This window comes from Carassius auratus, unplaced genomic scaffold (assembly GCF_003368295.1).
Source record: "Carassius auratus strain Wakin unplaced genomic scaffold, ASM336829v1 scaf_tig00216878, whole genome shotgun sequence".
In the NCBI taxonomy this organism is placed as follows: domain Eukaryota; kingdom Metazoa; phylum Chordata; class Actinopteri; order Cypriniformes; family Cyprinidae; genus Carassius; species Carassius auratus.
Window position 1 is genome coordinate 445,206 of NW_020528782.1, and position 24,811 is coordinate 470,016.

General features: G+C 39.0%; 3 protein-coding genes across 3 annotated transcripts; 2 read left to right on the forward strand and 1 right to left on the reverse strand.

The window, feature by feature from the left end:
• The first annotated feature begins 652 nt into the window (after positions 1 to 652).
• On the forward strand, positions 653 to 2,943 carry LOC113099192 (C3a anaphylatoxin chemotactic receptor-like). The gene is made up of 2 exons (XM_026264292.1): positions 653 to 715; positions 1,696 to 2,943. The coding sequence occupies exons 1-2, from the start codon at positions 712 to 714 to the stop codon at positions 2,658 to 2,660; spliced, it is 969 nt and encodes a 322-aa protein (XP_026120077.1). The 5' UTR covers positions 653 to 711; the 3' UTR covers positions 2,661 to 2,943.
• A 6,017-nt stretch (positions 2,944 to 8,960) lies between these two features.
• Positions 8,961 to 11,242, reverse strand: LOC113099187 (uncharacterized). Its single transcript, XM_026264287.1, has 6 exons — positions 11,224 to 11,242; positions 9,861 to 10,080; positions 9,475 to 9,748; positions 9,216 to 9,393; positions 9,022 to 9,092; positions 8,961 to 8,966 (listed from the first exon to the last, which is right to left on the reverse strand). The coding sequence occupies exons 1-6, from the start codon at positions 11,240 to 11,242 to the stop codon at positions 8,961 to 8,963; spliced, it is 768 nt and encodes a 255-aa protein (XP_026120072.1).
• An 8,166-nt stretch (positions 11,243 to 19,408) lies between these two features.
• LOC113099188 (C3a anaphylatoxin chemotactic receptor-like) lies at positions 19,409 to 20,314 on the forward strand. Its single transcript, XM_026264289.1, has one exon. It carries the CDS (start codon positions 19,409 to 19,411, stop codon positions 20,312 to 20,314), a length of 906 nt encoding a protein of 301 aa, XP_026120074.1.
• Positions 20,315 to 24,811: the final 4,497 nt, after the last annotated feature.

Consider the following 24,811-nt stretch of genomic DNA (forward strand, 5'->3'; position numbering starts at 1 on the left):
ACCATTAAAAATTATAGATATAATGTGCCATAAATACAGTATATAAATATCTGGAATGCATTTTTGCTTTTGCTTTAACACTGTTTGAATAAATTTCTAATTAAAAAATTAAAGAAAACATTAAATTGATGTAGTTAATATATATTATGTCAGTGTATTTATTTATTTATTTTGTGTATGTGTAGACATACACATTTATATAGGTTATCCGGACAACAAGAAAATTAAATTTGATATAGTCAAAATAAGTAAAACTGTGGTTCTTAGAATGGCCGCAATTTCAGTGAACTACATTTTAAAATATCCGGTAGAAGTTCTCAGTATTGCTACTGAAATATCAAGATAAACAATGAATATATAGGAACATATATCTTTATGATTCTACCATTAATTTTTAGTTTTTACTTCATAGCCCATCCAAGACAGCATCAAACAGCAAGAACGTTCTAGTGTTGCAGAGAGACTGTATTATACAGCTGTAGCCATTTCAGTCAGTATGTTTATAGTTTTTATCTAGCAACTTTAAAAAAAAAAAACATCATTGTGCTTATGCTGCCACATTTTAGGCCCTTATCAGTAAATATGTCAAATCAGCCTTTAGTGATGTAATACCAGGCTTTGCTGTCCGGTGTAAAACCACCAGTCTGTCAACAGGACCGAGAAGACAGGAACAGATCAAGACTTGTCCTAGCACATCAACAGCTCAGAAAAATGGGTATGCGCATTCATATTACATGTTTGTTTGTTTGATTTTTACATGTTTTAACTCTCAAAGTGTAGTAACTGCAAAACTGTGTAAGATACAATAAATGCACACATAGAGTGTATGGTAAAGATTGTATGAACAAGTCATGGCAAAAAAAAAAAAAAAAAATGTTTTTTTGATCACTTTATATGTCAAAAAATATAAACTAATTACATTTTCCCAGTTGTTTGAGATTTAAATAGGTATGTTTTTAATGAGTTAAAATGTCTTTTTTAGTCTTATTTTATATATATATATATATATATCTATATATATATAGATATATATATATCTATATATATATATATATATATATATATATATATATATATATATATATCTATATATATATATATATATATATATATTGACCATTATCTGGTCTTATTTTCTGCTCTTATTATCTTAGTCTTATTTTACTCAAACATTAATATATATATATATATATATATATATATATATATATATATATATATATATATATATTATCTAATATATAGATATTGACCATTATCTGGTCCATATCTGTGTACATTTACACTGATCACCACAGCAATGGACACAAAGCATGAGGTCAGTGGTGAAAGTTTCATACTCAAAATAAAATAAAATACAAAAGACAAAAAAATGTGAAAACAGACAGCAGAAATGGTTAAATACTGTAATTAATGTTAAATATCCTTCTTACATCGTTCATCCATGCACTGCTAGGGTCATACAATTAGAACTTGTCTGTTTATTGAAAACTAAAGCCTCATCCTCCTCTCCTCCATGTATTTGATGCAACAGAATATCAACATTGCACTATGACTTGAACACACACACAAAAAAAAAAACACATTTCGATGTGGGTTAATACACACAACAATTATTTTGCACATAAGAAACACCATAATGATAAGCTGGTGCTCATCAGCCATCAAATGTTTTCTGTATCTTTCTTTGTGTAGAAAACACCAGTTTTGGAGCTGAAAACATGACCGGAGGCACTATGCAGCAAGAGGGATTTACAAGCTTTAGGATCTTTGTATTATGCATTTTCTTTGCTACCTTTGCAGTTGGTCTCATTGGAAATGGGCTTGTAATATTTCTGACTGGCTGCAGAATGAAGACGACCGTCAACTCCATTTGGTTTCTCAACTTAGCGATTGCAGACTTCCTCTTCATGTTGTCTTCAATTGTAGATCATCTTTCAACTTTGGGCCAGTTGAGTCTTTACTTCATGAGTTACATTGTCAAGATATTGTTAACTCTAAATCTGTATGCTAGTATTTTCTTTCTTGTAGTTATCAGTCTGGACCGATGCCTGTGCACATGGTTGGTTGTTTGGGCTCTAAATAAACGAACTACACTTAAAGCCAAGATCATCAGCATAATTGTGTGGGTTTCATCCATCGGCTGCAGCTTTCCATCCTTTAACTTTTTTAGGTTTACTTTTACATTTCTGACAAGATATGACTTTACAGTGGCCTTCCTCATCCCCTTTCTGATCATTTCATCTTCATACACAGCTATTGGAGTACGACTCAAACGCCTCAAAAGGGGAAAGCAGCTCAGGTCATACCGAGTCATTATAACTGTAACTCTGGCTTTTTTCATATGTTGGTTTCCATACCATGCTATAAATTTTTGTATAATAACCGCAGTAGAATATAACTGGAGTGCCAGTCATATACAAGTAATTGAGACAGCAGCAACTGTCAGTATCTACCTGGTTTATCTCAACAGCTGTCTGAACCCCATTCTCTATGTGTTCATGTGTGATGAGTATAAGAAGAAGCTTAAACAGTCTCTGCTGCTGGTGCTGGAGACGGCTTTTGCTGAAGATCATCTGGACTTTAAGACAGACGCAAAAGAACGATCAGAACATGAAAACCCAACTGAATTGTTAGATATGTTGAAAACCGGTCCCTAAATTATAAACCTGGATCTAATCCAGTATGTTTATAGCCCTTATCTAGTAACTTGTAAAAAAAACAGCAACTGCAAAAGTCATGTTTGGAGCATGACTGTGTATAAAGTGTGTTGTAAAACCAAACAAAGAACATCTCTTCAAGCTAACGATCTTTATATATGTTTGTGAAACTTCTCATAATTTGTCCTGCTGATTTCTGTTTGAACTTTATTCTGAATAAAACCACAGTGTATCATAAAATGTTACCTCCACTGTGTTAAATACACTGTAAGGGACCGGTGTATTGAGGTCTTACCCCACTGAGTAAAACAATTCACAGACAAAATGAACATTCCCATAGAGTTTACAAAATTATAAAATTTAATGTTTTCTTAAAGTTTGCAAAAATAAAATAAAAATAAACAATTTTTTGAATGTTCAGAGAACATACAGAAGTAACATTTAAATGGGAACTTCATGGTAATGCTATAGCAAAATGTCAGCTGACTGCTACTGAGGTTTTTAATCATTAAATTTTGCTGTGTAAGGATTCACCCGCCAATCCAAAATGCAGAATCCAGTGCCTGGTTGAATTTCTTTTGTGGTGCTTCTGCTAGAAATTATTTTATATCATTCAACTTTGGTTTCCAATCAAAATTTTGACGTGAATAATTTAATATGACCAAGATTTTTTAAATTTTGGTTTGTGTTTTAATTAAAAACTGATCACAGTTATAAGTTGTGTGATAATTTAAATATTTGAGAATTCTGGAAATCCCATACTTTCAATTCTTCACTCATTAGGGACCGGGCAGGCCCGGCGTCAAGGGGGGTGGGGGGGTGGGGGGGCCTCCCAAGCCTGGCACAATAGAACATAAAAACGTTATTAAATAAGTATAATGTGATATAAAATGAGATGTGTAATTTCAATAAAAAGTTTAAAAACAAAACGTAAATTCAATCGAGTTTTAATCATACCATAACCACAAAAAAATATCAGACAAAAATCTGACATGATCATCAGACTGGTGGTAGGCGGAGATTTGTCTCCTAGCAACGCTAGCCTATCTGAGAACTTCCTATAATTGTGTGATTCATCAGTAATGGCTAGATAGATTACCATATTGCAGTATAAAAATGGATTTATGAAAATATATGATAAATCGGTCCCATAGTTTGCATGCTAGTCGACAAGAGACCAACACCTGTTGGTCCTCTGCCCTCATGCTCCAACTCATGCACGCCCAAGAGTGCCTTTGACCTTGGTGAGGATAAACCAAATCAGGTTAAATTAAGATGTTTTCCTCTTCGCCTTTGATACAACCTGCATCGATCATTTGTTGCGTCATGGTATACGTCACAGGAGTGGTTGGAATACTCAGTGGAAGCAGATGCTCCATTTTGTTTTCCATGCTGGAAATACCTAATATCTCCATCAGACAATGCTTTCACTGTAAGGGGATAAAGTGATTGGAAACACGCTGTAGAGGCGGGAAAAGGCCTTATCAAACATGCAGCGTCAAAAGAGCACATTACAAGCATGGCACTCTGGAAAGACAGAGAAAAACGGGCTGAAAGTGGACTTGAAATATCCACTATGGTTAACAGTAACCAATTAGCTAGGAATCACTACTACCTCTCCTCTGTAGTGGACCTGATTGAGTTTCTTGTAGTGAATCATTTGCCGCTAAGGGGAGGCACAGATGCTTTTGATAGTCTGACAGAGGATGGAAGCTGACTTTTCCTTTCATTATTCGAATATACCCTCCGAAAAGATCCAGAGTTCAGGAGTGTTATGAAGACAATACCACGCAATGCAACGTACAGTTCTCACAAAATTCAAAATGACATCATGGCAAACATGAGCAGTCTGGTCACTGAAGAAATAGTTCGAGAAGTTGCAGGCTCTTGGTATGACGGGGTCTCTCTCATGTCCGGAAAAAATGGAGAAGTACAGAAAATTTTGCAGGACAAATTAGGAAGAGTGATTCCGTACGTGCATTGCTTCAATCATCAGCTCCATCTTGTGGTAGTTCATGCAATATCCACAGAGCCCGCGGTTGAAGACTTCTTTAATGTGTGTAACTTGCTTTATAAATTCATAAAAAAGATATGATGCACTTAACTAATTCAGAAGTGATTGATTCTGAATTTGTTGTGGCCCGACAATTCCTGGGTAATGTAGGCTACTGGCTAGATCGATTTCTAGTGGCGAAAAATTAACACTTAAACAAATACTACAGGAGCATCACACCACGCTTGAAGCTATGCCTACTGTACTCACTGCAATGAAATGTGCTCTGACATTTGGAGCTTCTACAGCTACATGCGAAAACTCATTTTCTAGGCTACTCTGAAAAATGTGTTTACGAATCGAAGGAGCACGCTACATCAGCGAAAGGCCCATTTAGTTGGCATTTGAAAGAAACTTGACAAGAAAATTTCCGGATGAATGGAAAGATAGTAGCTACTGTACTGAGAAGGTTCAACGAGAGTAAGCGTCGCAGACTCCAGCTGTTCTAGCAGGTTGGTGTTATTTTATTTAGTTACTATAGAATGCATAATTCGTTTATAATGTCATCATATTTTAATCGTTACTTAAAAAATGTTTGCGTAAAGTTTAAACCAGTTCTTATGTGCAATCATAATACATTTTCTTCTTTGCGAACAGTGACGGCCAAAACAAAACAATTATATAACATAATAAAAGCTTCAAAGGACCTTTTGATGGGATATGAAATGACCTGAAATCCATATCTAACCTGGAATTGTATAATTTATTTTTGGTCTGTTCAACTGAAATGGGACCGGAATCATATTTCCAATCTCATGAGACTGTAAGATTGATACCAAACAAAGTTTTCACAAATCACAAATTCTGAAGATGTAGTAAATGTTTTATGTGAGCATAGTTCTTGGCATTTCTCTGTCAACATTTAGTGACCTGGACCATGAGCACGGTGGGGAAGGATTTTTCACTGCATGAGAAAATGGATGTGTGACATGAGAAAAATCTATTGCACGAATCTCAGGCTAATTGCATGAGTTAGCAGCCTTCATCATTAAAGATCTTTTTCAGGGTGTGAAGCGGCCTTAACTCTATGAGCAGACTGATATACACAACATAGAAATGAGCAAAATAAGACCATTCACTGGTAAAAATTATGTGTTGGATTTACTTAAAATATATATGCACCATTTTTGCAGCTCACTTTTTAAGTCAACCCAAGTTGGAACAATTTTACTTAAAGGGGTGGTAAAACACGGTTTTTCGAAGGCTTGATTGTGTTTGTGGGGTGCACTGTAACATATGTTCATGCTTCGTTTTTTAAAAAAATGCATTATTTTTCATATATTTTACCTTTTCTCTACACTGCTCTGTCCCTCCGTGTAAAACGGTCTGATGGTTTCCGGGTTCTATGAAGCCAGTCCCACTAAAATAGCAATGGGCTCAGATTGGTTAGTTGGCCCAGTGTGTTGTGATTCGCTAACCGACTAGCGAATCACAACACACTGGGTGTGTTTTTCAGTAACGTCACGCCCCTTACCTTTACCAGTAGTCTGTGCTTTGGGGGTATTAGAAACAATGGCGTCAATAAAACCATACCAATTTGAGCCCGAATCGGACCCAGAACATTTTGATGAAGATGATCGAGCATTTCCTGTTCAAGAACGGCTGTTAAATGACGTTTCAGAATGTTGTTTTTTATTGTTGTCATCTATTACTTTTTTAGATACGCTGTTATTTAATTGTACTAATTATAATAGTTGATGTTGAATTTATAACAATAATAAGTGTTTGTCTATTAACAAAAGTATTCAAGAACCTTTTTTATTTAAAAAATATATATATTTTATTAGGCGTACATGTAATAACTGTGCAAAAATGCCAACTGAAGAGGAAAACATCTGCTGCAAAGAAATACAGAAGGTAGTGTAATAAGCTAGTACCAAAATTATGCATAACGTGTTAATAGTTCTGTATAATCCTTTTTTCATATTTAAAAGATGAATTTAGGTTAATTGTACAGTATGTTCTCATTGTCTTACATTACTGTTTAGGTTGTAAAACGAATGATGGAGGTTCCAGACCCTCCTAAATGTATGGTTGAGCATCCAGGTTTTGAACCAAACTGCTTAAATCCGTATACTTTGCAAAATATCAATAATATTTACAGAGCCGACTATGGGCCAGTGAGACGCAGAAATCAGGAGGAGTATTTATTTATTAAATTTAATGAAATTATGTTGTGTAAAATAATATAAATAAAAAAACAATAGATACTAATATATATATATATATATATATATATATATATATTCACACAAGACATGTTATTCAAAGACAAAAATTAAATCAAAATATCAATTTTTATCAAACATATTTTCACATCACATATACATGTTTCCAATATACCAATGGTTTTATACACAATATTGAGGTTTTCTGTTCCTGCCATAGGCGCTTCCGTTATCTGGCCTATCGCAGCTTTGTCAGCTGGGGCTACCTAGGACGTAGTGTGAGGGTTGTCATCCCCTCATGTGCTGTTAACCGGATCCGCCTACAGTTTCCTGATCCAGCGGGACAGTATGTTGGGTTCCGGCCACCCCTCGACTGAATCGTGACACACGCTGGGCAATCACCTCTTCTTTGGAAGGTTTTTCATACTGTGATGACAGAGGAGGTGGAATGGGGATTGCATGCAGCTCTTCCGCATATGGCTTGGGGTCCACAAAGACTTTATGTAACAGAAGGCTCATAAGGTCATCGACATAGTCTGTAAAAAACAGAATACTGAGTCCCTCTATGGGTTTATATAATTACTGATAAATAATCTACCTTTGTTTTATAATTAACATTTGTGTAATATTTATAAATATTTTTTGTAAGCTTATATTTATTTTATTATAGCTTTTTTTATATTATTGTTAATAAAACATTTTACAACTTACTGTATGTTGGTTCTATTTTCACTGGCTTTGCTGTGCATTCCCCTTTTTTGGAAAAACGAACTTATACACAGCCTGTCCTTCAGTTGTTGTTGCCTGTTGTTGCCGGTTAGCATTTTCATTATAGTGCATTGCTGCAAGATACAGCCTGTAATCAGTGGACAATCCATAAAATATGAAAAGATTAGTAAACTGTGTTGTGATAAATAAACAAACAATTCAGAATAAGAGACAAATGTTCAATCAATGATTATAATGGTTTCTTTCTTGCAAGAAAGGCTCACAGTCGCACAGTCAGTCAAGAGAATGTGAGAGTGCTCGCCAAGATTGGAGGCTCTCGGTCTCTTTATATCTCTGCTACTCATAACATAGATAACATAGGGCCACAGGCAAGGCTCCTAACCTATTTTACCTGTTTCTTCCTTATTAGGAAAGAACATTATTTATTATAGGGAAAGATTATTAATATTAATAAAATAATGAATAAAAAAAACATTTTCATAATTGTTAGAAACAATGTTTATAAATATTACTGAACATGTCAAAGATTATTACCTGCACAACATTCCTATGAAAGGGGAAATCACGTTCTTTGGGGCAAAACGCAAAATCAGACTGTGGAAAGCCTCCAGTGATGACGTCTGAAAGTTGTGGCTGAGCTTTTCTATATCCTTGAGAACTCTCTTGTTGTATAATAGCTTTTACACTTTATGGAGCGCTATTGATCCTGTAGCCAAACAGATCAAATATGAAGAAAATCTCAAAATTTTACTATTTTACTGTCATTCTATTGTCATTTGTCTCTCTATACAGTCATACCTGGTTGGAACCATTTTTTTGGATCCCTGGAAACTTTGTCTGGGTGTTCACACTTGGGGAAGAGGTGGTTGAACATGTACATTTTGTATGTGGTTCTGCAGTGAATTCCACTTCGCCACCTTTTCTGGCCCAGACTCAGAGGAAATCGCACTCCAGTAAACATGGTTTTTGATGCTGTGCAACCATTTTTTCAGCACCTTGCAGTCCTTCATTTTTGAAAGTTTGTCAAGTTTCTTAGATAAACCTGTACAAAGTAAAAGCTTGGTTGTTCAATCATTATTTCAAGAAAATCTAATTACCCCAAAAATATAAATGTACAAGTTAGGTTTAACAATTAACTGAATAAGTATCAATTACTAATACAAAGATAAATAATTACCTTTCTCAAAGTGCCACACGTCATAGAACTGAGTGATATTGCGGTCCCTCAGGTACTTCTGAATCTGCGGATGGCGATCGGTGACGATGTAGTCAACAGCTAAACCATGAGACTCCAGCTTATCAAGACAACGCTTCAATCCCTCCTTTTCCATATGATAACTTCCACCAACCTCATTGCTCTATTGTTGGGTACACAACATTTCAAATGTATAAACAGAGTAGACAGAGTAACTAGTTGAAGATCCAGAATTTTGTTGGTTTCCATGTGCATAATGGTGTAGCTGCCAAATTTTGCTGAGTGTCCTATTGTAAACATCATAATCAGATATAGAACATTACTGAGAACATCAGTATCATAATATTTTAGGAGAACTCAAAGACTATAAAATAAACGGTGTGATTTTTTAAAATATACTCTAAACGTACCTGGCGTGTCAGCACGCATATCTCCAGCCACAGCAACATTTCCTCCCTCTTGCAGCTGTCTTATAAGATTCAGTTGATCTTGGTTCCACTTGTGTATTATGGTAGGCTCAATGAAATTCCTGGCATGAATCCTAAAAGTTACGAAATGCATCATCTGGAGCTTCATGGCTTTGAAAATCTATTAACATAGAAATCATACAGTACATACATACTGAAACAACACAGTATTTTTTGTGAATTTTATTGTAAATTGTAATACCTTCTCTAGTTGTTTAAAAGATCCACCGGTAAAATACGTTGCAGCAGACAATAGCAGGTTTCCAAGTGGGGTTCTCCCAACAATGGGCTGGCTCTGCCACTGTCTGTAGTAGTTACACTTTTCACAAAGCTGGGTGAATGCAACAAAAGTCCCCCTTCGTCTGCTCTGGACAACACACTTTGTCTTACAAATTGGACAGGACACAAACAGCTCTCGAAGACAGCTTTCAAAAACAATGTATTTGTTATCGCTGTAGTCCGGCTGTGTATCTATCCTAAGGCAATATAAAAAGAATAAATATTAGGAAGTTGCTTTCATGTTTTATATATATTTTTAAACACAAATGTATTGGTAAAAAAGTGTGTAAATATGTATTTATATCTTACGCCAATTCTGATTCTTCAGTGACAACAGAATCTGGGTTATATGTAGAATCAGTGGGTTCGACATTTAAATCTGATTCTTCTTCCTCATCTAACACCAGACGAGGTCTCTTACTGGGCCTGAAGACTGAGCCCCTTTCTGGTGTTGAAGACAGCTGCACATAAGGAAACATGTCAGTTGTTTGGGTGCCCACATCATGACCATAATATGTTGTCTGAATGCCTACAAGTACAAAAAAAAAAGTAAAAAATACAATTACTCATAACCATCGGTCATGCTATTACAATTTTTTTTTACAGTGAGAAACATAAGCCACTTTCTAATACACATACGTTTCAGTAGCCGGTATAACAATTATAATAAAAAAAGACAATATGTACTAGAACTGCAAATGATAAAGTAACACAAACACATTTAATGTCTGTATTTCATACCTTTGCTCCTTAATTGGAAACTGCTCAATGTACCCATTGAAAGTTGTGTGCCCACTGATCGCATCTTTGGCTTTATCTCTGTGGCTACAGTTTCGGTCTCTATAGGGTCTGACTGACATCCAACTTCATGAAGTGTAGATGTAGTGGGGAGCTCTTGGGAACTCGCACCCTGCTGAGATATTGTCTGTAAGAAATAATGCCAATATGTAATCATTTATCAAATTACAGCTTAAAACATACATTTGACATGTAAAAATAGTAGGAAAAAATTACTGGATAATAATCTTTGGACCACAAAAAATAAGCTTCATAAGCAAGATTTTCATATAATTGTTCTGACAAATTGTATTAGTCCTCAAAGGGATTTTTTTGATTAAAGAGTGAAGATCTATAGTAATCGGTACTGAATGGAAGCGTTACTTTTGTATTTTTAGAACGCTTCTAACCAAATATCTGTCGCTATAACTATTAACCCAAAACATTGGCTTTACTATAGTAGCCAAATCAAACACAGAACCATGTTTAGCATGCCTGCAGATAAACAACCATGTAGATAAACAATACATAAACGCTCTAATCAAAGAATAATATACACTAATTCCAAGTTCGTTGCTGAGATTAAGAAAAAAAGTTCGTAACGTTAGGGTGTTTGTCGCATTAAGTATGAATAAGCATTTAACTAACTGGTTTGCAGAGCCAAACAGCATTGTTATTTGTTCACTTCCTTGATACAACGCACAATTAGCAATACAGCCAATAGTAATACAAACCAATACAGTAAAACACATCGACGAAAAATAAGTCATACTTACAGCTTGTGGCCCGTAAACAGTAAAATGTGCAGCACAGAGAGCGAGATTTGGGTAATAATTTTGAGGGACCGAGTTAAAAATAAATTTTAACCATTGATCCCTAACTTCCCCGTCCCTACCCTTACGAAAAATAACCATGGTTCCCTATCATAGGTCACTTCGATGCTGCGGTGACGTCACCACGTATGGGAACACCTCTGGTGTGACGAATGTCTGAAGCCCTATACCATCCCGCCAATCCTATTGGCCAAATGGCGCATAGCACCACCCTGCGCATGCGCGCGCATGATATACCTGGGTGCAGCGCGCCATTTCGCTCAGATTTCATTCCTTCAGGAATAGCGAATCATCTGTGCCCTATCGTCTCGCGTTCTCCAGCGATCTCTTCGAGCAGTGTTAACTCCTCTTCGCGGACGCGATGAGCTTTCGAAAATGTAAGGAGCCATGTACCAGGTACATCACGGCGGGGGACACTCATGACAGGTGCGTAGTATGTCTTGGTTTACATCACGCACAGGCGGCGCTTAGCGGCCTTTCTTCCTGTCCCCATTGTGATGGCCTGCGGCTCAGAGTACTGCGCTCCAGGGTGGAAGTTTTCTCTAATGTCGCCCTCGAGTCTAACCCCCGTCAGGTCACCTCTGCGACTGCCGAGGCACCGCACGAGGCGAGGGCCTGGGGTGACACGTGCGACATGGATTTTGTGGACAGCGCAGCGCTGGAATATTCTCCACATCGCTCGCTCTCCCCTACCCTGCTGCAGAATAAAACTTATACTGAGCCCGTCGTCTTCTCTAATGAGGATTTACTTCCCACACCGGAGGCATGCACCGCCATCTCCTTCGGTTGTGGACGCTATGACGACGATGTTTTATCCACCGCGGCCTCGGGGTCTGAGGACTTCGCGACCGACACTAGCCCTCTTCCTCCTAGCGGACAGGAGAGGCGTGTTTCCCCCTCCTACAGTGAGCTGTTGGATGTGGTTTCTCGTGCGGTGGGTAAATTGGGGCTAGACTGGGAGGTTGACAAGGCCGAGGCCCAACCTTCTTCCAAGCTGGACGACCGTTTTTTAACCAGTCGGACACCTACACAGCCCCGGAGGCCTTTGCCTTTTTTCCCGGACCTCCACCAGGAGGTTTCGAGGTCCTGGAAACAGCCATTTTCGGCGCGGATTACTAACGCCGCGGCCGCGGATTTCGCCACCGTTTCTGATATGGCGAACCATGGCTATACTATGATGCCCCCGGTGGAAGAGACTCTCGCCGAACACCTTGCGCCTAGTTCGGCCGCGGCTTGGAAGTCTCGCCCCCTTCTTCCTTCGAAGGCGTGTCGAGTCACGTCTAGTTTGGTGGGTAAATCCTACATGGCGGCTGGTCAGGCGGCTGCGTCGCTCCACTCTATGGCGGTCCTTCAGGCCTACCAGGCGGAGTTATTGAAGGAATTGGATGAAGGTGAGGGCATCACACCGGAGGCAGTTAAAGAACTGCGTAGAGCTACGGATTTGGCGCTACGCGCTACCAAACATACCGCTCGTGCAGTGGGCCGTACTATGGCCGGTTTGATTTCGGTTGAGCGCCACCTCTGGCTTAATCTCACCGATATTAAGGAGAAGGATAAATCTTTCCTTATGGATGCCCCTGTCTCCAGGGATGGATTGTTCGGTGAGGCTGTCACGTCAGTAGTGGAGAAGTTCAGGGCAGCGAAACAGCAATCAGCCGCTTTCCGCCAGCTGATTCCCCGCAGACCCAGGGAGGTCGAACGCCGGCAAGCGCCCGCGCGTTCTCGCTCAACCTCCTCTCACCGCCAGCGAGCAGCCTCTCGAGAGGAACCTACACCCATGGCGCCTCCTCGTAAGGACTGGGGCCCTAGGGTTTTTCCTCCGGCGCACCAGCGTCAACGTAAGCGTTTGAACCTGACCTCGACGGCTAAAGCCTCTCGTTCTCGGGTGCCGAATAGCAGCTCCTGATCTTTTTGCTGCTTGCCAGGGACTGTGCCCTCCGCTAGAGAGCGCTGTCGGACCGCTTTCGCGCATCCCACACTCTCATTGCAGTCCCCATGCTCAAACATTGATTGTCTCGCCGCTAACAGCGCCTCGAGCAACATTGGATCGAGCTGTAATGACAGACGCTCCCTCAGACACTCCGCGCAATCCTGCTTTCGGAGTTCGAGGGACGACTCAAGGACCCTACACAAACGGGCCGTTTATGACGGCTCACACAGCCGCCGCTTTTTCGCTAGCGGCAGAGCCCGATGTTCCATCTGTTGGCCTAATTCCTGCCGTGGACACGTTTCAGGATTATACTCAACGGAACGCAACGACTCCGGCGCATACGCTTCCCCGGTGCACGAACACCACGGGTTTTTCGTGTCCGGTCGTTTTAACGCGTATGACGGCGTTGCTGGGAGCGGAAGCTTTGAAACCGTTAATATTGTTTCGGGCCGCGTGGGAACGCTTGCCCGGCATTCCTCAATGGGTGTTACGCACGGTTTGTCACGGATACACCATTCAGTTTCGGAAAGGCCCGCCTCCTTTCCGCGGAATTCTTCCCACTACGGTGAAGTCTACGGAAATGGCGGTGCTGCGACAAGAAATGTCAGCTCTGCTGAGCAAAGGGGCTATAGAAGAAGTACACCCCTCTCAGATGGAGACAGGTTTTTACAGCCGTTATTTCGTGGTACCGAAAAAAGACGGCGGGTTACGACCCATTCTGGATTTACGCCGTCTGAATCTTGCACTCAGACCGAGCAAATTCAAGATGTTGACGGTGAAAAATATTCTGTCTCAGATCCGACCAAGCGATTGGTTTATTACGATCGATCTGAAGGATGCGTATTTCCATATTCAGATCGTCAAGAGACACAGGAAGTTCCTCAGATTCGCTTTAGAGGGCAAAGCGTATCAGTACCGCGTTCTTCCCTTTGGCTTGGCTTTAGCGCCCCGTACGTTCTCAAAATGCATGGACGCAGCTCTGGCCCCGTTGCGGTTCCAGGGCGTTCGTGTGTTGAACTATTTGGACGATTGGCTGGTGATAGCGCAATCGCGGACTCAAGCACACTCTCACCGAGATCTTGTGCTGAATCATTTAAACAGCCTGGGCTTACGAACAAATTTCAAGAAGAGTGTTTTAACTCCCTCTCAACGGATAACTTTTCTTGGAATAGATCTGGACTCTCGCGCGCGCTCAGTCGATTGCGTCATGCGTGCGGCACTTCAAAGCGGGTCGCACGGTGACGGTGAGATTGTGCCTCAGGCTCTTGGGTCTAATGGCAGCAGCATCCCCCGTGATTCGTCTGGGATTGCTTCAAATGCGCCCTTTTCAGTGGTGGACGAAAAGGCGGAATATTTCACCCCGTTGTCTCCCGCATCGCACGATTTCGGTGACACGGCGGTGTGTGATGTCGCTGAAAATTTGGATGTCAACCGAATTTCTCCTGTCAGGAGTTCGATTGGGAATTTATGCTTTCCGAGAGACTGTCACGACGGACGCGTCTTTGACTGGTTGGGGAGCTGTGTGTCGAGGGCGACCAGCCCACGGAGTGTGGACAGCGGCTCAGCGCGGCTGGCATATAAACAGACTGGAATTACTGGCAGTTTTTCTGGCTCTCCAGTATTTCTCGGATCTGCTGATCGGCCGTCATGTGCTACTCAGATCAGACAACACAGCGGTTGTGTCTTATCTGAACCATCAAGGAGGATTGCGCTCTCGCCCCCTGTGCAGGCTGGCGAGGCGTGTTCTTCTGTGGTCTCGGGACAAGTTTCTCTCGATCCGGGCCATTCATGTCCCCGGACGATTGAATTTCGGAGCGGATCTGCTATCCAGACAGGCTCTGGAACAGGGAGAATGGCGATTACACCCCCAGACGGTGGATCTTTTATGGCGGATATTCGGCAAAGCGAAAGTGGATTTATTCGCATCGAGCATGACTACGCATTGCCCGCTATGGTTCTCCCTACGCTCCCCATCGCCCCTGGGCGTGGATGCGTTAGCTCACAGCTGGCCCAAGACCAGTCTGTATGCTTTTCCTCCGATTCGTTTGATCCCAGCGGTATTATGCAGATTACGCCGGGACAGAGTGGAACAGCTGCTGCTGGTGGCTCCGCGATGGCACACGCAGCCGTGGTTTGCGGATCTGATCAGTCTGCTAGTGGGCTCTCCGTGGGAGATTCCCATCAGACAGGATTTATTATCACAAGCACAGGGGCTGATTTGGCACCCGAGGCCAGATCTGTGGAAACTGTGGGCGTGGCCACTGAGCGGAGTGCGTTAGTATGTCCCGGTCTTTCTGCTGAAACTACTGAGACTATATTGAGTTCTAGAGCAGCTTCTACGAGACGCTTATATGCTTTCAAGTGGAGACTGTTTACAGCCTGGTGTGGTAATCATAATGTGGATCCAGTTTACTGCCCAGTGGCTTCAGTGCTGGAGTTCCTCCAGGAGCGTTTCTCGGATGGCGTTACACCAGCCACTTTAAAGGTTTACGTGGCAGCCATTTCAGCTTACCACGAATGCATAGGCGGTGCCTCTGTGGGGCGTCATCCATTAGTTTCTCGTTTCATACAGGGTGCGCGACGGCTGAGGCCTTTCCGCCCTGTGCGAGTTCCTTCATGGGATTTATCCATTGTGTTGTTAGGTTTATCAGGGCATCCGTTTGAGCCCTTGGAGACCGTATCGGATAAAATCCTGACATTGAAGACACTTCTTCTCATGGCTTTATCCTCCCTCAAGAGAGTTGGGGATTTACAGGCTCTTTCTGTTTCACCCTCATGCATGGAATTTGCACCAGGCTCTGTGAAGGTGCTGCTGCGGCCCAGGCCTAACTATGTTCCTAAGGTCGCATCTAACCCTTTTCGCTTTCAGCAAGTGGTTCTGGAAGCTTTTTCGCCTGCCGAGGCCGGGTCAGGAGATCTAAGTCTTTGCCCTGTGAGAGCTTTAAAGACTTATGTGGATCGCACAGCTCCTTGGCGTGGTTCTGACCAGCTGTTTGTCTGCTTTGGACATAAAAGTAAGGGCCATGCAGTTACAAAACAGCGCATGTCCCATTGGCTGGTGGAGGCGATTTCTTTGGCCTATGAGGCGCGCGGACTCGCTTCACCCTTAGGGGTTAAGGCTCATTCCACTCGAGCTGTAGCTTCTTCTCAAGCTTTTCTCAGTGGCTCTTCTATGGATGATATCTGTGCTGCGGCAGGATGGTCCTCACCGAGCACTTTTATCAAATCCTACAGTCTGGATGTGAGGATGGCCCCTGGCTCCCGGGTTCTCTCCGCTTGAGCAGTTGCTTCCTCGGATCTCAGTTATCAGGTACGTCAGGCGTTTTGGTATATCGTTCCCATACGTGGTGACGTCACCGCAGCATCGAAGTGACCTATGATAGGGAACATCTCGGTTACGTATGTAACCTTGGTTCCCTGAATAGGGAACGAGATGCTGCGGTTCTGGCCGTTCCGTACCTTGATAACTCTTCATCTTCAGTCATGAAATCTGAGCGAAATGGCGCGCTGCACCCAGGTATATCATGCGCGCGCATGCGCAGGGTGGTGCTATGCGCCATTTGGCCAATAGGATTGGCGGGATGGTATAGGGCTTCAGACATTCGTCACACCAGAGGTGTTCCCATACGTGGTGACGTCACCGCAGCATCTCGTTCCCTATTCAGGGAACCAAGGTTACATACGTAACCGAGATGTTTTATTATAGTAAAACTGTAGTAACCCATGGTTTTTTGGCGTATTGACTGCCATTTGTAAAACCACAGATTTACTACAAATAGCATGGTTAAACTATGGTTAATATAGCAAAACCATGGTTAATTTGTGGTAACCATGGTTTAACTACAGTAAACATGGTTTTTTGGTTTTATTTGTAGTAAAACCATGGTTAATTTTCGTAAGGGTAGGAAGGCTGAACAAAGTGGACCTGGAATCCGGATGAAAATAACAGCGTTTCGCCGGAAACGCGGCAAAGACACTCCAGCATACAACTCTTCTCAATCTCCACAGCAATATAAAATGGCCTCGCCCCCCACCTAATCTATTATTCTCGGAGGAGGGGTTTATGTAAATATTGGGCTAAGTGACGTCAGCAACCCTGGAGGAATGTCGTGTAGTCCCTACCGGTCGTTTGCTGTAGTCCTTAGAAATGGATTTCTTTAAAAGCAAATATCTCCCTTTGCTTAAAACTTTGAATGTTGTAACTTTGCAGATGTTGTTTATGCTCAAACAGGAAAATTACACACTAGCTAAAGTTAGAAAAGTGAAATCGTGTTTTATCACCCCTCTTTATTTATTTAAAAATTTTTAATAAATGCAATATTTCACATTAAAATAGAGTGAAAGCATTTAAAATCTTTTTTTTTTTTTTATGTGAGAATGGGGAAATCTGGAGGCATTTTTTTTTTTTTTTTTTTTATTAAAACTTGTGTAACGTTGCGTAACCTCTTGTATTATACAGAGGCTTTTGGATTCCCATAGTTTTTTAGATCTCATCTCTTCCTTTTTTTTTAGGTTTTGATATATATAGATATATATCTAGAAATTCTAAAAGATTTTTTTTTGTCAAGGTTTAAATATTTTTAGTTAGATAAGTATCAGGTTTTACATTATGATTACAGACAAACATTACAATCTTGTTAAAAAGGGAAAGCATTTTTGTCTCTCAGTATTTGATAATTAAAAAATCCTACAAAATAAGGAATGAAAAGTGATAATTCAAAACATTACACAAACATTTTGTAATTAATTAATATTTTATTCAATGTACTAAATATACTTAATGTTAATGTTGCAGTCTTACCGGCTGGGAGTGTGTGTGTGTGTGAGAGAGAGAGAGACCCTGTTGTATTTTTTCCATTTATTGACTGGTGTCTATTTCGCACTCCTGGTATTCTGGAGAGTCACCCCTTGATTGCTGCACACTTTTTTCCTGACCAGTGGCTGATTTGTAGTTTGTACAACCAAAAGATTGACTGAGTTTTCATATTTCCCATTCATTTCTTATTACAGTCATTTTTGACCCTGCATAGAAAGTAACTGTGACTATTTTTTTTTTTTTTTTTGACTTTTAATTATGTCCATGATTTTTTTGTGTGTTCATATTGCTAATGTAACAAAAGTCACCAAGTGTCATCTTATTCCGATGAAGCTATGATTTTTTACATTTCAAAATATAAAATTTTCGGTCAAAAATGACTGAAGAGGGCCAGAGGGTTAAACGTGTTATGAAAACATATTTCAAAGTAGATGTATTAAAGTAAGATACCAAGTAGTCTGCACCACTAAACTCACCACAAATTTGTCTTTTCAACACTCTTCTGCAGACAGATGCCCACCACTCACTGATGATGTCTGATAGCTGCAGCTACACCATGTTTGCTAATGACACCACATTTAGCCCCTTATCACAACAAATCAGCCTTTACTGATGTAACACCAGACTTTACTGTCTAGTATAAAACCAACAGGACCAAGAAGACCGTGCAAGATCGAGACTCAACTTATTCCAGTGAAACAACAGCTCAAAAAATGGGTATGTGTATTATTCATATCACATTTTTTATATATAACTCTCAGAGTTTAATAAATGCAAAATTGTGTAAGACATAATCAATGCACACATAGAGAGCAATGTAAAAATGATATGAAGTCAGGGCAAAACATGTTTTTTCATTACTTAACATGTCAAATATAAATAAACAAATTTCAGCTTAATTTTTTTAGTTTTAAACTTGCCTTTAACAGGCAAGATTTTTAGATATCTTTTTCATTTTTCAATATCTAGTTTTTCAAACTCAGCAGTTTCTGTGCATTTTTATTTTTATCACAGTTCATTCAGAAACATATCTTTCACAAATAGTAATATTTTCTCATTAAAAATAATTGATGAAATTTAATCTGTTTGTAAAGTCTTTCTGGTATCTAGTGATTGCCACAGCAATGGCCATATAGAGTGAGGTCAGTGCCAAGAGTTTCATACTCAACAGTATAAAAAAAACGGTCATATGGTCATAAAAAATAATAATAAAACTTTTCAGTTTATTACTCACCTCCATTCATTTGATGCTGTAGAATATCATGATTATTCAGTATAACTTGAGAACAAAACTGAATACAATTTAATTTTAGGTTTTAATCACCAAAAGGATAAACAAAATTGCATTTTTGTGTGATATACTGCATGCAAAAATTATTTTCCACACAAGAAACACCACAATGATAAGAGGATGCCTCCAAAACAGACCTTAAATCAGCCCTCATTGTGTTTCTCTCTCATTCTTCTTTGTGTAGAAAACACAAGTTCTGAAGCTGAAAACATGACCGGAGGCACTATGCAGCAAGAGGGATTTACAAGCTTTCAGATTTTTGAATTCTGCATTTTATTTGCCACCTGTGTAGTGGGTCTCATTGGAAATGGACTTGTAATATTTCTGACTGGCTGCAGAATGAAGACGACCGTCAACACCATTTGGTTTCTCAACTTAGCGATTGCAGACTTCATCTTCTTGTTGTCTTCAATCATAGATCATCTTTCAACTTTGGGCCAGTTGAGTCTTTACTTCATGAGTTACATTGTCCAGATAATGTTAAATCTAAATCTGTATGCTAGTATTTTCTTTCTTGTAGTTATCAGTCTGGACCGATGCCTGTGCACATGGTTGGTTGTTTGGGCTAGAAATAAACGAACTACACTTAAAGCCACGATCATCTGCATAATTGTGTGGGTTTCATCCATTGGCTGCAGCATTCCTTTCTTTACAGTTAATACGTTTACTCGTGCGTCTTTGATCACATATGACTTTACAGTGGGCTTCCTCATCCCCTTTCTGATCATTGCATCTTCATACACAGCTATTGGACTACGAATCAAACGCCTCAAAATGGTGAAGCAGTTCAGGTCATACCGAGTCATTATAACTGTAACTCTGGCTTTTTTCATATGTTGGTTTCCATACCATGTTTGCGTTTTTTATGAAGTAGGAAATAACTGGAGTGATGAAGTATTGCAGAGAGCAAAGAATGTCAGTATTTACCTGATTCATCTCAACAGCTGTCTGAACCCCATTCTCTATGTGTTCATGTGTGATGAGTATAAGAAGAAGCTTAAACAGTCTCTGCTGCTGGTGCTGGAGACGGCTTTTGCTGAAGATCATCTGGACTTTAAGACAGACGCAAAAGAACGATCAGAACATGAAAACTCAACTGAACTGTTGGATATGTAGAAAACTGGTCTCTAAATGATAAACCTGGATCTAATCCAGTATGTTTATAGTCCTTATATAGCAATTTGTAAAAAAAAAAACAACAACTGCAAAATTCATGTTTGGAGCATGACTGTGTATAATGTGTTGTAAAACCAAACAGAGAACATCTCTTCAAGTACAGGCTAATGAACATTATATATGTTTGTGAAACTTTTTATGAATCTAAATACTCATTTTATTCTGCTGATTTCTGTTGGAACTTTATTTTGAATAAAACCACAGTGTATCATATAATGTTACCTGCATTTGACTGCAATTTCCTGTAGGATATTTATGCTCTCGCAGTAAATCCTTATTGAATGGTGTTCCCTAAAAACCAACTAAATAAATAAAAATTACATGTAATAAGTGATATGATTTCTGGTACAAATTCTACATTATTATATACAAAACAAAGAACAGCTCTTGATCTCTAAGATATGACAGTAAAAGAGGACACACAACCCTTTTTCTAATATGGAATTGGAATGGACTGGTAAAAGGGTGTTACATGACAATGATAGAATATGATAAGTAAGAGATAAAGTTCTGAGAGATGAGACTATAAGAGAGGAAGGATGCCCTCCCTTCACCGTCACTCTCTTCAGCTGCTTTGACTGACTGTACGACTGCTGGCCTTTTCTTGCCAGAAAATAAAACTCAAAGACAATTGGTATATTTGTCTATTATTCAGAATTATTTGTTAATTTGCCACAAGTTAATACTTGTTTCAGAATGTTCAGAGAACATTCAGAATGTTCCCATAGTGTTTGCAAAATTATAATATGTGATCTTTTCTTATATAAAGTCAACATTTTAAATCATTTATGAAAAAAATAACATCCCGAAGTAGCATTTTAATAGAAACAAGAGCAAAATTAGCAAAAAGTCAGCTGAGCAAAGGAAGTGACCCCGCACGCAAGCAAAAAAAAAAAAAAAGGCAGAAAACGGGAATAATCCCACAAATTTCCCCTGCAACAATATTCAAGCTATATTTCTTTGCATTTTGAAGAGTTGTAGTTACATGTGAAACAAGTCACTCTCCGTGTGCTGGACTTGAACCCGTGGTCTCTCATCTGAGCCGTGCTGGCATCTGTTGTATTAAGCGTGCCAACATGCACCTTTATTTAGTTATGTATGACAGTTAATTATATTGATTGATATTTATTAATTTATGTAGGCCTATTTTATTTTTAAAAAGCATATTACGTTTATGTTTAAATAAAACAAATACAAATGTTTCTTCAAAGACGTTTTGCGTGTGTGGGATGATTTGATCGATATGATTTAGCTGATTTAATTTATCTGATCAAAATACACTTCAAATGTAAAAATATTATTAAAATATTAAAATACAAATACTGAAATGAGTACACACACATACAGTTTATATACTGTGTGCGTGTGTGTGTCTCTATATATACACCACTATATATATATATATATATATATAGTGGTGTGAAAAGGTGTGATTTCTTATTTTTTGTCACAATTTATTGTTTCAGATCAAACTAATTTAAATATTAATCAAAGATAACGCAAGTAAACAACATACAGTTTTTAAATGAAGGTTTTTATTATTAATGGAAAACTAAATAAAAATAAAAAAAAACTACATGGCCCTGTGTGAAGAAGTGTTTGCCCCCCTGTTAAATCTGTGGTTTATCAGACCTGAGTTCAGTTTCTCTAAACACACCCAGGCCTGATTACTGCTACACCTGTTCACAATCAAGAAATCTCTTAGGCCTGACAACGTGAAATAGACCAAAAAATCCTCAAAAGCTAATGCCGAGATCCAAAGAAATTCAGCAGAAAAAAAAGAATGCCTTTTGTTTTGAGAACAATAATATTACATGTCATATCAACTGCCAGAGAGTGAATCTTTCCACTCGCACCAGTGATAAGGCTGCACGATATTGGGAAAAAATGACATTGCGATATTTTATTTTTCTGTTAATGTCACATGTAAAAAGACTTTGACTTCTAGGGTGGCAACATACATTTAAAATGTAAAGAGTGCTGCATTTTCCATGCCAATCCTATCTCTGGAAGTGAATGAAAAATTAAATATGAAAACAACCACCTCATAAGACCTTTTTAACATTATATAACAAATGCTAAAGGCATACACATACAAAACAATCGTGTCCTTTCATTATTCACTACATTATTTTACCACAAGCCACCAAAAACTAAGTTACACCTATGCTATCCATCATGTACTGAAGGTAAAAATTTAAAGAGCAAACAATTAACAAATAAGTTTTTCAGAAATGTATTATCCAAACTGTACTTCCCCAGTCAACTGAAAAGAAAGTATGTTCTTCAAGAATTTAGTGAAGAAGAGGAAAAGAAAATAAGGAAGTGTTATTTTACTTATCCAGTTCTTCCTAAAGCCAAAGAAGTAACATTTAAAATCCTAAAGGACATTTATCCATCTAATAACTTCCTACAAGAAAGATTTAATTGGGAGAACAAGTCATGCAGGTTCTGTGAGAAAGATATTGAAACTGTAGATCATATGTTTTTCCAATGTGAATCTGTACAGACTTTTTGGCTGGAATTTCAAAACTGGCTTCATTTCAAACAGATATCAATACACCCTTTGACTGTGATCTCAGTTAAGGTTAGAGCAGTGGTTCCCAACCTTTTTCAACTCGCGGCCCACACAACCAAACACATATGTTTGCGCGGCCCACTTCAAAAAAATTAACTGACCCCGCTATTGTTGGGTTAATAACTTAGCACTCAGGAGCTAGATTTTAAACTATATTTATTGAATAAACTAGGGCTGTGCGATATGGACAAAAAAAAAAAAAAACTATCACGATTTTTTTGATCAATTTTGCAATTGTGCTTTTACAGTCATAAATGCATTCAGGATTAATTTGAAACATATTTCCAAAAGAAAACCAATCAGAGCTTTATCAAAAAGTTGTAAAATTTCTAGAACAGACATAAGTCAAAATTATCACTATAGTGAAGATGTAAAAAAAATGTATAGACTTGTGGCAAAAAAATAAAATAAAAAAAAAATCCTGTATACAGGGACTTTTTTTCTTTTTTGCCATGCATTGTTCATAGAGCTCATTAATTGTAGCGGTGCCTCAGGTGTTTGCAGTGTGTATACAGTATGTGTATGCGGTAAGCAGTGAGAGCGCATAAATATAACGCGAAAGCACATTAAAATAATGCACGAGTGCGAATCTCTCTGTTAGCAGCAGATTTCCTTTGCTCTGTCACAAAACCGGTCGTGCTTGCTCGGATACATGCTGCTTTGCGAGGAGAGAGTGTGCACACTTAAAACGTGTCTCCTCTCACTTAAACTGCATCCTGTTCACTAACAAATTCACTCTATGCTCATGTGTTAGACATGAATTATTTTCGCACGTTTTTATTACTAGCCTTTTACCGCAGTGAGAACGCTCTGATCCGTCAACATTGGCTCAGAAAAAAGGCGCATCACAGACAGTGTGTGAACCTGGAGTTAGGCATATGCGCACGCTCAAATCGTGATTTTAGGATGTTTTCTTTTAATCGCACAGCCCTAGAATGCCAAGTATCCCAGAGTGCATTCTGGACGATGGGGCGGGGCGACACGTTGGGGCGGAGCGACACGTGTCGCCCCGCCCACCTCAGCGGTTATTGGTTTATGATTAAGATGAGCTTATTGGTGTACAGATGAGTGACGATTTTACAGCTTATTGGTATAGAGAATTATGACGCTATTAGCAGGATTGGAATGCGGAAGTAGACACTCAGATGAATAAACTTTTAATATAAATTAAAAAAGTGAATATAAATGTTGTGTTTTTGCATTTATTGTTGCATTTCCACAACATCCCGTATAAATACAAAGAGTTTTGGATTAAGACGGACAGAATAGAAATAAATGGTCTACTCCCTCAATGGCTGTAGTGTAGACGCTACCTCGGCATTACTCGCTGGTTTGAAAATGACACGGCAATATTATGCGAAGTATGGTTATGTAGATAGTCATGGAGTACCTTGATTTATATATTCAAATTATATATACATACATATATATATATATATATATGTGTGCGTGTATATATATATATATATATATATATACATATATATATATATATATGTGTGTGTGTGTGTGTGTGTGTGTGTGTGTGTGTGTGTGTGTGTGTGTGTAACAAATTGTCACCAGTCTCAGAACGTCACCAATAATATTCTGAACATTCCCTTGGCCCCTACGAAAATTTACCATGGTTCTGCTACAGTAACTATAGTAAAACTATGGTGTTTTTATAATTACAGCTCACAGTAATTAATATGCCAACAAATATTTTTACTACAATAAATCCATGGTTACTTTTTGCAAGGAAGGAACTATACAGGTTCTAAAGACCTCGCCCAAAAACACTTGTTACTTTCTGTTATTTGTTTTCTGAACTGCACTACTGAAAACCTCATTAATCCTCACAATCCTGTCACAACTAAATT